Consider the following 12,563-nt stretch of genomic DNA (forward strand, 5'->3'; position numbering starts at 1 on the left):
AGTGTTCTTTATCAGCCAAAAATCTTGTTTAGTGCACTACCAAAGGAAATTACAAGTATACCAAAATTCCACATATTCAAAAAAGAACTTTAAAAAAATGTTAATTAATAAGAGTTTTTATAATGTCAAGGAATACTTAAATCACTATCATTCAATATACAGTAGCTTATTTCCTTCATCGTAATGACCCAAATGCTCATTGAAATCTAAATTGCATTCATCCGTTATTCTAATTTAGCATATTGTGAATGTTGTTAGGCATATGGTTTCATGTTATATGTAATAATATTTTATTTGTGGACATATAATTGTAAATCTTTTCATGCCCTATTTTCTATGTAAGCCAATGTATGATAAATCATATATCATTTTTAGAATGATGAGATGCAAGGATGCTAAGTAAATAAATAAATAAATATTGTATACAGAAGTGTCTCTTGCTGGCCGCTTTGGGCACTGCCATCGCTGATGGTAACACAAACGAGACAGTGTCGCGACTATGACAGACTGTGGCCTACCGTTATAACTTTGACGATCGACGCTTTGAACCTATATCAAGATCTTTGTTTTGGTGGTTTTCGACGTTATAACAGATAGCAGAGATGCTTGAAAAGTGAAAACGATACTGTAGTGTGTTGTGTAAAGTGTAACAAAAATGTATTGAGCAATCGAGAAACATACGTTTGTTTGTTGTTGTGTGCAGTGCAACGGTTGTGAGACGCTAACTGTGATACAGCTGTAGTATGGAGTGCGAAACTGGTAATATATATGGAATTATATTAATACAATATGTTATATTAACTGTTGCAGACTTCTGCTTGTATGTTGCTCGTTTTTCGACAAAAAGTAGTCATGTGTCGTTATGTCGTTATTACTGTTTTTTACTGTATCTGCATCTTATGTACACCTTTTACTGCAACTGTAACAGTTGATTACGTGGATGAGAACGTATGACAGTGCCGTTTGTTATCTTTTCTTTCATATACATGATGTATTACGTGATGCTCTTATGCCGTCGTACCATATCATATTAGCAAAGTTAAATCTTTAAGGAAGTCAGCTTTTTCACGTTTTGTGAGTGTAGAAAGCAATATAAGTCACAGGATTTGTGACGTATGCGGAAATGTTTTCCCATGGCAAAAATGATCATTAAAGAAGCTACTCGTGTTACATATTTATTATATTGACATGATATTTGCAGTGTTGCCGTTGCCCATTTGTTGTATTGTAGTCATTATGCTGCCAAATTCTACGTTTGCATTTTTAGTATTTGGAAAGTCTCCGTAGTATGCGATTGAAGCGAGGATTCTTACTGGTGACTGTTTTTTCTAGAAGAATTAGTAGAATTTAGAATTTTTTTATTACTATAATGAAACATAGCAGCTTATTGGTATACTTGTTTGTTTTTGTCTTGAAATGTAAATATGTTCCTACGTCTATTAAAATTTGAAAGGTTTCAGATGTTGGACTATTGCTCTGGTGAGTAGGAGCAGTGTGATTGCTGCAGTGAATATTAGTGAGAGTAATAGTTGACAATAATTGTAGTATGAAGAAGTCAAAACAGGAATTTCAATCTTTTAGAAGTAACATTTAATTATTTAAGATGTGAAAGCTTGATAGCAACAAGATAAACTTGTGCTGTAATTTTGCTGTCCATATTTTCAAGAGACGTATTAGAAACGCACATAGTGAATAATGGTATCCCAGAAGTCATGACAGATGAGGTGTTACCATTTTATTAGTAACATATATTAACAAATTGGTTCAGCATTCCATCAGTTGACAGTAATTTTATAAAATACAAAAATGGAAAGAAAATTGTAATAACACTATAAATGTAAATCACTGTTATTGATTGTATCATAGTATAAGAGTTGCCAGTTAGGTAGTTTTGTGGATTAAGTGAAGCATTCAATACTGCTTTTTCAAGTTGCATCCTAATGGTCACCATTCAGCCTAACCTAGACCGTAGGCTATGCTACAGATTGGTATATCCTAGCTAAGATTTTGCATTCAGTTGTTTATTTCACAGTTATATCCATGCAGCTACCTTTCAACGTGATGTAAAACCTGAGTTATGCTGCAAATCATTCTGTCACCATAACCCACATACAGTAGACTAATACAGTTGCAAAAGAAATATTGTCATTGTTTTGTTCTCTTTCTGTTCACACACACACATGATGTCAAGTGCCACATCAACATTACATTATGGGACGGAGTCTATGCAGTGTCAGTAGGTTCAGTTGTCCCAATTATATTCTGTCACTAGAAAAGAATTTATCCACACAGTTTAATGGATGATATTCAGGTCACTAAACATTTTTGGTTTGAACAGCTCCACTGGTAGGGGCTCAGCACTATTTAACAGTGCACTAAACGTCTGTATTGCCATTGTTGGGAAACTACCATGTTTCAACATCTTGGCCTGCCTGGACTGGTTTTCTTTTCTTTTTTCCCCCCTGTATGTTTTGATTGTGAATTTAATGTCTCTTGATGCATGTGTTATGATTTAGCTTCAAGTGATCGAGGCAGTTGAACACAGATTGACTGCAAATGTGGGTTTTCAGAGGTCCTTTTTTTTTTTCAGAATAATGATATCATTGCTTTCTTCTGTAGCAGAGCAGCACCAGCATGCTTCTGCATGCCGCAGAGTGCTCTCGTAACAACAGTCGTGCATTATGTAGCTCTGAAATAAGCCAAAGTAGTGTGTTGGCAGGTAGGTCCACTATTCTGTTATAATGATTTCAGGTTTCCTTCCCTGATCACACATGCAGGCCTACAATGTGCTTCTTCCAAATTAATTTACTGTGTCTAAAGAAACCCAGAAGTTCCACAACTCCAGTGTTAGTAAGTGCTCCATTGTCACTGAGCCTTAATGCCTCCATCTGTTGTTTCTTTTTTTTTTTTTTTTCTCCACATATGCATAAACATTTCCTTGACATAACCAGGCAGGACATCTGCTTGTTTTGCTGCCTGCATATCATTCTTCCCATGTACAATTTTGTGTTTGCAAACTGCTGACTTTGTTCATTTGGGCTTATGTCATTAGCAAAAATCTGCATCAGCACAACGTCTACTACATACCCTTGTGGCACAGCATGTTGCAACTTCTGTTTGCAAGAAACTGCTCGATGGACTGATAAGAATTGATGTATTTTGGTTAGATAGGATTCAAGTTTTTCCGGGCCAGCTTCCTCAATACTGTAAGTTTTTAACTTGTTAAGTAACGCCGTATGCGGAATGCATAATAGGCCTCAGTAGCATCGCAAAGTACCAGTACTTTAGACTTTCTTTCCTCTAAAGTTTGATTTATATAATTATGTTCAGTGTTGCTGTTGTACTGAACTTGCTCTTCCGAAAATCCTGCTGTACCCCACTGGAGAGACTGTTTTCATCAAAGTAAGTTATCGTTGGCATTTCATTGTAGGTCCCATCACCTTGGCAAACAATAAAATTATACAGGTAACTCCTTAGCTTGAGACTTTATTTTGTGTCTCCTTTTTTTCTGAATTTCAGTTAGTGATTGAACAATTTAATCACTGATTGTATTGAGAACAGTGCAGGACATGCCATAAATGTGAGGGCTTTCTGGTCATTTTTACAACTTTCGCAGTGCTATTTGGATGTACCCACATCAGGTTTTGCATGCTGCACTGGTCCCAAGGTTTCTCAGAAATTGCAGTATCTATTCCTAAGAGAGGTATTTCATATACAGTACATTCTCTTTTATGCATGACTTGTGATGCGACAGAAATTTGAGGGGGAGGGGGGTCCAGAATATTTTTGGATGGATACCATTCTGTAATTGTTCTGCTTAATAAGAATGAATGCAGCAAGACACACAAACCATGGAACTGTATAATGCATAAAGTTTTCACAAAAATGTGTCTCCAACTGCACACACAAAGCTTTGGATTTAAATTTATGACAGGAAGAAGTAGGTTTTAGTAATGAATGCAGCACAATGAATCATTTGCAAGCCATGAATGAGTGCTATGAGCTTTTTGTGGAACATTGTATTGATTGAACCAGAATAAATATACTGAAGAATATGCCATGCATGTCAATGGCACAGTTTCTTTTAAATTTCACTAAGATAATGGGAAATGTATGGTTCACTTCTGTAGCTGAGTGGTCAGTTCATCTGACAACTCCCATGCAGATCCCCATACTAGCAAAATATAGGAGTATGAGTCAGTGGACCATGAACCATCTGTATTTAGCTGTTAATATTGTACAGTGAGCCTCAGTAGCATGGCCTCTCAATTGCGAGGCCCACATCTGGTCTCTAGTCACTAGTGCACGATAATGAATTATCACGCACAACAATGTTGTTATTTAATTACACTGTTAAACAATACTATATACATCTATAATTGTGGCTTTCTTTTCAGTTCAGTAGCAGGGCTTTTAAAAGGAAACACATCACGTTATGCCCTAAGCAGAAATTTGAAATTTTAGGTAACATGAACCAAGGTTCTTCACAGAAAGCTATTGCTGCTTAGTGCAGTATTCTATGAGCAGCTATTTATTATGTTAAAAAGGAAGATGTTATTCTGTGATATGCAACTGCAGTGGAGAGCAGTTTGGGAAAATGGAGGTGAAACAGGAAAGTGAGAATGAAGAACTCGACATAGCTTTTCATAGACGGCAGTGAAGGAATCCACAATAGTGGCCCTATAATAAAGGAGAAAGTGGTGGTTGCATTTTACAGACAGCTTGGCAGCAGTATCTTGTTTTCAGTGTGTGTGTGTGTGGGGGGGGGGGGGGGGGGGGTATGAAACTGGAGGAAACTATATGATGGGCGAGACAGCTGACAGTTGCAGGGGAAAGTTGCTAAGTTAAGATGCTGAAGATAATAAATGAAGAAGATATAACTGCTAAGATAACTGGTCTCTGTTACAAGTTGCTTCTTTAAAAACCATTAGCCACAAAGAAAGAAAAGAAAGCTAGTAGATACAAACAACTGAAACAGTGCGTAACATTTACAGCATGTTGCAATGCAAATTGGTGTCAGAACCTGCTGCTCATTGTGATTAGAAAATACCAACATCCACATTGTTCTCAACACAGTGACAGAAATACGCTAGGAGTTCTATGTTGTGCTCAGAAGAAAGTGTGGATCGACAGAGAAATGTTCTCTCAGTGGTTCCTTGAAACATTTGTACCAGCTGTGAGAAAAGAGCTGAAGGAGTCACTTAAAACTATCCTTATAATTGACTGGGTTCCCAGTCATCCTTCTGATGTGGCTCTACCCGATTGATATACGAGCACTGCTTCTTCCACCCATTGTGACAGCCCTGATTAACCCAAAGGGTCAGGGAATTTGGAATCACTTAAACATCATTATCAAATTGCAATTCTTGTCACCTTGCCTTACTGAATGCATGTGCAAGCAACTCTTTATGAGACCATTTTGAATGTTTAAAAAGCAATGAATGTATGAAAAGCAATCAACTGTTTTCCAGACAGCAGAAGCATGTGATGAAGTGGAGAATGCCACTATAACTAAGAGCTGGAAGAAATTGTGACCATCCATTAATGCAGAGTTGGAGCCAGTACTCTTTGAGAGCGGAGAGTCAGTCAAATTGGAATCATTTTCTGATAGTTTGTACACTGGCTAACTTTCAGGGGGTGGAGAGATTGTTGAAAATGGTGTTGCTCACTTGGCGGAGGAAAACTGTGTGGTAGACCAAACTTTGAAAGATAAATAAATAATCACAAGTGTGCAGGCAAGTAATGATGAAAGTGATGCTGTCCTGTCAGCAACTCATTAAGTTCTACATCTACATCCACACTCCGCAAGCCACCTGACGGTGTGTGGCGGAGGGTACCTTGAATACCTCTATCGGTTCTCCCTTCTATTCCAGTCTCGTATTGTTCGTGGAAAGAAGGACTGTTGGTATGCCTCTGTGTGGGCTCTAATCTATCTGATTTTATCCTCATGGTCTCTTCGCGAGATATACATAGGAAGGAGCAATATACTGCTTGACTCCTCGGTGAAGGTATGTTCTCGAAACTTCAACAAAAGCCTGTACCAAGCTACTGAGCGTCTCTCCTGTAGAGTCTTACACTGGAGTTTATCTATCATCTCCGTAACGCTTTTGCGATTACTGAATGATCCTGTAACGAAGCACACTGTTGTTTTTGGATTGCATTTCCTTAGGATTCTTCCAATGAATCTCAGTCTGGCATCTGCTTTACCGACGATCAACTTTATATGATCGTTCCATTTTAAATCACTCCTAATGCGTACTCCCAGATAATTTGTGGAATTAACTGCTTACAATTGCTGACCTGCTATATTGTAGCTAAATGATAAGGGATCTCTCTTTCTATGTATTCACAGCACATTACACTTGTCTACATTGAGATTCAATTGCCATTCCCTGCACCGTGCGTCGATTTGCTGCAGATCCTCCTGCATTTCACTACTATTTCCCATTGTTATAACCTCAGGATATACCACAGCATCACCCGCAAAAAGCCTCAGTGAACTTCCGATGTCATCCACAAGGTCATTTATGTATATTGTGAATAGCAACGGTCCTACGACACTCCCCTGCGGCACACCTGAAATCGCTCTTACTTCGGAAGACTTATCTCCATTGAGAATGACATGCTGTGTTCTGTTATCTAGGAACTCTTCAATCCAAACACACAATTGGTCTGATAGTCCATATGCTCTTACTTTGTTCATTAAACGACTGGGGGGGGGGGGGGGGGTTGTATTAAACGCATTGCAGAAGTTAAGAAACACGGCATCTACCTGGGAACCCATGTCTATGGCCCTCTGAGTCTCGTGGACGAATAGCGCAAGTTGGATGGAATCTGTAGGGGAGACGCTGTGGTGTCAGTCCTTTGCTAACATGCCTACATCAGGACAACAGCCTTCATCAAGAACACTTTGAAACTCCTTAGGAGGAGGATTAAATAAAACCCACCATTTTGTTAACTAACTTTATTACTTTGGACAAATTAATTCTATTTCAATTCTTTCTAGCAGTACCTTATTCAGTTGGCTTTCACAGAGACTAGTCCCTTAGCAATGAGTGGGGTGATGCAGCGATTAGCAAACTGCACTTGCATTTGGGAGGACGATGCTTCAGATCCCTGCCCAGCCTTCCATATTTCGGATTTCTTTGCTTTCCCTACATTGCTCCAGGAAAATGTCGGGATGGTTCCTTTGAAAAGGGCACAGTTCCCAATGAAAAGGGCACAGTCAGTTCCCTTTCATAATCCGATCTTTTGCTCTATCTGTAATGTCTACAGTATCAGTGGGGCATTAAAACTTGGCAAATTCCAAGATGTTATCTATGAAAGGGCACGGCAGATTTCCTTCCCTAATCAGGGTTTGTGCACAGTCTCTAGTGACCTTGTTGTTGAGGGGATGTTAAACACTAATTTCATCCTCCTCCTCTGTTTTACATCCATTGCAAGTGTTGATCCTGTACAAGGATTTCAGGAGCACATCTTCAGAGTCACTAGTATGTGGCAACTGGTTTTCATGGAAGGAAAGGACAATAGTTTGTGGAGACATCACTCTAAAAATATCAGAAATCTTTTTTATGGCTCACTCACCATTCACAGACGGCAATAACATTTGTAATGATTGCAGGTACAGAGTTCAAATAGAACTGAAACTGGCGTAGGTGCTGACATGTTGGTGAGTGCAACGGTATGGGAAGAAAAACATTTAGATGCCGATATTCCAAATGCATGATTCATAGTCAAGGAGTCATCTGAAACCTTTTTAAACACATGGCAATTGGTGAAATTAATTTTTTGTACAATCTGAGGAATCTGTCACTGCCAAATGATGCACAATAAAGTTAATGCAAGACAATCAAAGATGCAGAACTGGATTATAGTCATGTTGTTCTGACATGTGAGTCTTGAGATTTTCTTAGTAGTTATTTCTGGGATTAGGTCTCAGGTGTCATCATATACATCATATATCTTAGCTGTAAGGCAGTGCTTACATTGCCTCCATTATTCCCAACTGCATCCAAATGCCACACAACTCATCTGAGATAGTCATTCATATCTTCAGGTGTATGAATGGGACTTAAAGTACTCCTTCAGAATGACAGTGGAATCTAATAAGAGTAAGCTGTCTCCATGCAATGCGTACCATTCGTTCAACGATTCTGGCTATTTCAGAAGCGTGGTTTAAGTGTAGCTCGCAGATTAGAATCCAAATATAATATAATTTGAGAAGATCGTAGTGATAAATAGGACGTAGACAAGGTGATTATACTTTCACCACTTCAGCCAGTGTAGACGGAAAACTATTTAATGTATGGATACCTAACTTTATATAGGAATGGTGTTCAGTCTGTGTGCTGCAGGTTTTGCGTTGTTAGTGGTGTTATTGTCATAATTTGCCAATAGGCGGCGGGATGGTACGGCGACATAGGTTTGGGACACAAACATCACTCTGCATTACTTTTGCAGTCAGTCAACATGGATCTGGGCAAGGTGGGTAGGGTTTCACTCGTAAAGCTGTTTTATCAAAAAACTGCAATAGTGCTGCCGCTCTTCATGAGTGTTGACACATTAAAGGAATACACAGAGGCCCTCTTTCTGCACTGGGGTTGAAGAACACAATTTGCACATGCAAATTAACTGGCAATTTGGAAATTGCACCCGGGAGAGACAGACAGCCAATTGCATCACAAATTGTTGACGTCATTGTTGCCATGGCTGAGAATGTTGTACACAACGTGCAATCTTCAAGCAGTGCATGAGCTGTGTCATGAGAGCTGTACATTTCGTGGTCTGCCATTCAAAACATGCAGTGAACAATGTGAAATGGAGTCTCTAATGCTGTTACAGGGCGACATGATGTAGACGGTCATCACATTGAGCAACATTTGTAACCTAGAACATAAACATGGTATGCAGTTAACAAATGTTACCGTTTCATGTGGAAATTAAAATGTGTTTCTTTCAATGGTTTATTTGTCAATACTGTTTCACATGTTCTTACACATGTTTCCACAAAGTTTCATTGTCCTACAATCACTCATTTTTTGTGAGGGCTCTTGCAAGTAATGAAAGTATAATTACAGCCACAATGTATTACGTTATGTCAGCAGCTAACAGTGCTGTGCAGACTATGATCACTACACCACCTAGTGGCAGCATCTTTAAAACTACTGGGTATATTATTTGCAATCACGTCACAATTGCCCCTCAAAACAAACCATATCAAATGGCACAGTGGAGGAAATCTTTTCACAGGCAGAGCTACCTTACTTAATTTGTGGTGGCCATAATTCTGTGAGGCTATAGATGGGCATGGCCTACTTATTATTGACATCTTCATCCATTGGTGAAGGAGGAAATTAACAATTTCCCACCAAAGGTGAGTCTTATACCAATGTGATGTACCATAAACAGATCTACTTTTCGTATGGAATCATGTTTACCAGTACAGACTTTTAGGCTAATACACTCAGTAGTCACATCTGTCAGGTACACCAGTCATAGTATAAATTACGTAGTGATATTACTTGAAAGTTTTGTGATTTTTAAAAAAAAAAAATATCTAGCAGTATTACCTTGCAAGTACTAAGTACTGATCTTTAGATGCAAATGTATGCAGCACTGTGCTCTGTGGATGAAGTCAGAGATCACATGATATCAGCAGCTGCAGCTTCACAGTTCTTGGGGCTAATCTTTGTCTTACAACTGATGTATGTCCATGTTAGTCATTTGCTTCCAAGGCTAGAAGAAGTGATAAATTCACTTCCCCCAGTCTCATGGCTTCGCTACAATGGTCTGCATGACAGTCTTTGGGGTAATGACCACTTTCCAGAGGGGTCCCAGCCTTTGCAGCATCTTTTTTTACCTTCCATGCTGCATGCCTATTCTGTTGCTATTCTTTTTCCCCTCCCTTGGGTAACATGTGTGGATGTTTTTGGAAATGTGTTCTGCACATTCAGTAGCCAATATCAGAACAGTCTCTCTACTGTTTTTGTTCCCTTTTCTTTTTTTCGTTCCCCTTCTCCTATCCTTCCTCCCTCCCCTTTGGTGTTTGAGGTTCCTCTTTTTCTCCTTCCTCTCTGTGCACTCCTGAAGGCCAGCCCATGCGTGATTGGGTAATTTGTAATTCCCAGCCCTGGGTTGACAAGTAGGGTTCACACTTACCCCTGGTACAGGTGAGGCCCAGGGTGGGGTGATTGCTTGAGCTACTACCTTCCCAAATTGTCAATTTGTCCCTCTGTCAGGTGTTTGGGAGTTGTGACCTGAAGTGTTAACAATCACCTAAGGCGGGTGTGCCCCCTTCTGAAGGGATCCCCCAGTTGGAAGGAACATGCCATGGGAGACACTGACAATCATGGGGGATTTTCTCACAACATTTGGTATACATTTTCTGGCCAGGTTTAAAAACTCCATTAGTCAGTAACTTCAACCTGTCAGACATTGCCATGGTTACTGCGATTAAAGCCTGGTTATCTGCTTGTTTGTACCAAATGGGTTGCAGCAAGTCCTCTGCAGGAACTGAAATTTTGTCATCAACAAGGCATCATGGTATGAACAAATTTGGGCATCGTCAGTAAAATCAAGTCCAGATCTATGTTGTAGATGCTCCTTGTCCATTGGTGACATTTCTGTAACTGATTGTAGTTGACTATTGCCATAATAGAATGACAATGACATGACAATTGACTCCATCTGATTCACCAAAGTAGCAGGTTACTAGTGTCTCTTGGGTTATTTTATACATTTCTATGTTAACCTATAACAAGCAATTTTGAAAGCTCATGAATATCATGGTTTGAAGCGTAGCAGATTCAGTCTTGGTAGTGTATTAGACATAATAATTAGGTTATCAAAACATTGTTTTAGTGCTTATCTTAAGCTACAACAATGATGATTGATTATTCAAACACTCAGCACTCTACACTAAGATTGTCGATTACACAGCACAGAAGAGTGCCACTGGGAAAATTGCCAAAAATGAAAGTAACAATTGGAAGTGCTGATTCAGCAGTGGGTCACTGCTGTGAGGATAGATCCTTAAAAAACTATTGCTGCTTTATAATGTGGATGGAAACTGAGTGACAGTGCAAATATTTATATTCTGTACTGCAAAATAATGTAAAAACACTTCTTACTAGCATAGTTACATTCCATAAACCACAGGCAAGTCATAAACTATTAAATGACACTACGATTACACTTTTTTTATTTATAACTTCAAAGTGTATTAATTTTTTGTATTTATCAATAATCCATTTTCCCTACTTCTGATAGGTATTTTTACTCATCAAACTTCAAGATAAAGAAATTAAACAATATAACTTTGAAAGCTGAAGGCATGCTCTTGCCAACTATGGCAAGAAAAGGAGGACTGAATGAAACGCAGTTGAGATACTGCCTTCCCCTCCCCCCCCCCCCCCCCCCCCTTAAAAAAGAAGGGAAAAAGAAACCCTGAAATTTGCATGTGGAAAATTTTGGCAAAATTTGCATCTGCATATCTTTTCATCAAGGCATCCAAAGTTAATTAATTTGATCCGTTCATAGACATCATAGGTAGGAACAACCCTCAAGTTTTGGTGTGATGGGTTTACATGAAAAGTAGCAGTGGTTTATCAAACCTTGGCACTCAGAATAGCATGATTAAACTTAAGAGGCTTGTATCTATATTTAGGTGTGGCTAATCCTTAATTTTTGCCATGGTGTAATTCCGCATAAAAAGTTGTCTATGTATATTAAAGCAAATGATCAAGTGTTTCCTAGAACTCTTTTATAAAGCCTAATAAACTTGTCACATTTTCACCTTCATCTGTGACGTAAACGTGAGTAGCCTCTCTTTAAAAGCCCTTGAAAAGTCAACCACTGAAGATGAGTATATAATCATCAAAGATCATATACCACCTTCTCGCCAAATTTCATTAGATTTTAAGACACTCGAATGGGGACACATTTTAATATTGGTCCTTTTGACGTGGAATTACCCTAGTTGGAAACCCTGTGTTTTGCAACCTGGCACTTACAGTGCTGTTCTTGCTACATCTTGTTCAACGAAGGATATGGCCCCGCAGATATGAGAGCTCAAATTCAGCACCACAGTTGTACAATCGCTCAGTGTCACAGTAACATCCCTGTATCCTCCTCCAGCTGTGCAACAAGCCACCAAACTTTCGCCTGATGTGGCGAAGACACCTGCTACACAACTGGCAGGCCGGAAAGGGCAGAAGGAATACTCTCACTCAGACTTTGTAGGTCCCTCTGGCAACAAGCACCTGAGTCTTCCTCTGCCAGCCAGAAAGGTTCCAAGAAGTCAAACAAAGGCAGACAGTCTTCTCCTTTGCCAACTTGGAGATCCTCTCCGATGGTGTCGCCACGTGATACCCCCACCCAGCCGACCTTCATGTAGTCGGTCTGGACCACCAACCGTTTTTCTGCACTGGACTCCACAGACTGACAGAAGGAGAATGCTGATGCCACTGGAGACCTTATGGAGCAGTAGCCTCCAGCCTCTGTGCACTGTAGCAGTGAGTCTTCAAAGGCTGACACTCGGCAGCCGCCGATGTGAGACCCCTTTA

At 39.4% G+C, this 12,563-nt stretch overlaps 1 protein-coding gene across 1 annotated transcript in view; it reads left to right on the plus strand.

Moving 5' to 3' along the window:
- The first annotated feature begins 446 nt into the window (after positions 1-446).
- Positions 447-12,563, plus strand: part of LOC126335417 (protein IWS1 homolog) — a 107,425-nt gene continuing 95,308 nt past the window's right edge. Inside the window, exon 1 of the mRNA XM_049998693.1 lies at positions 447-759. Within this exon, the coding sequence (XP_049854650.1) occupies positions 744-759 (16 nt within the window). The 5' untranslated portion in view covers positions 447-743. The remainder of the gene's footprint in view (positions 760-12,563) is intronic.

The sequence above is a fragment of the Schistocerca gregaria genome, chromosome 2 (assembly GCF_023897955.1).
Source record: "Schistocerca gregaria isolate iqSchGreg1 chromosome 2, iqSchGreg1.2, whole genome shotgun sequence".
Lineage (NCBI taxonomy): Eukaryota > Metazoa > Arthropoda > Insecta > Orthoptera > Acrididae > Schistocerca > Schistocerca gregaria.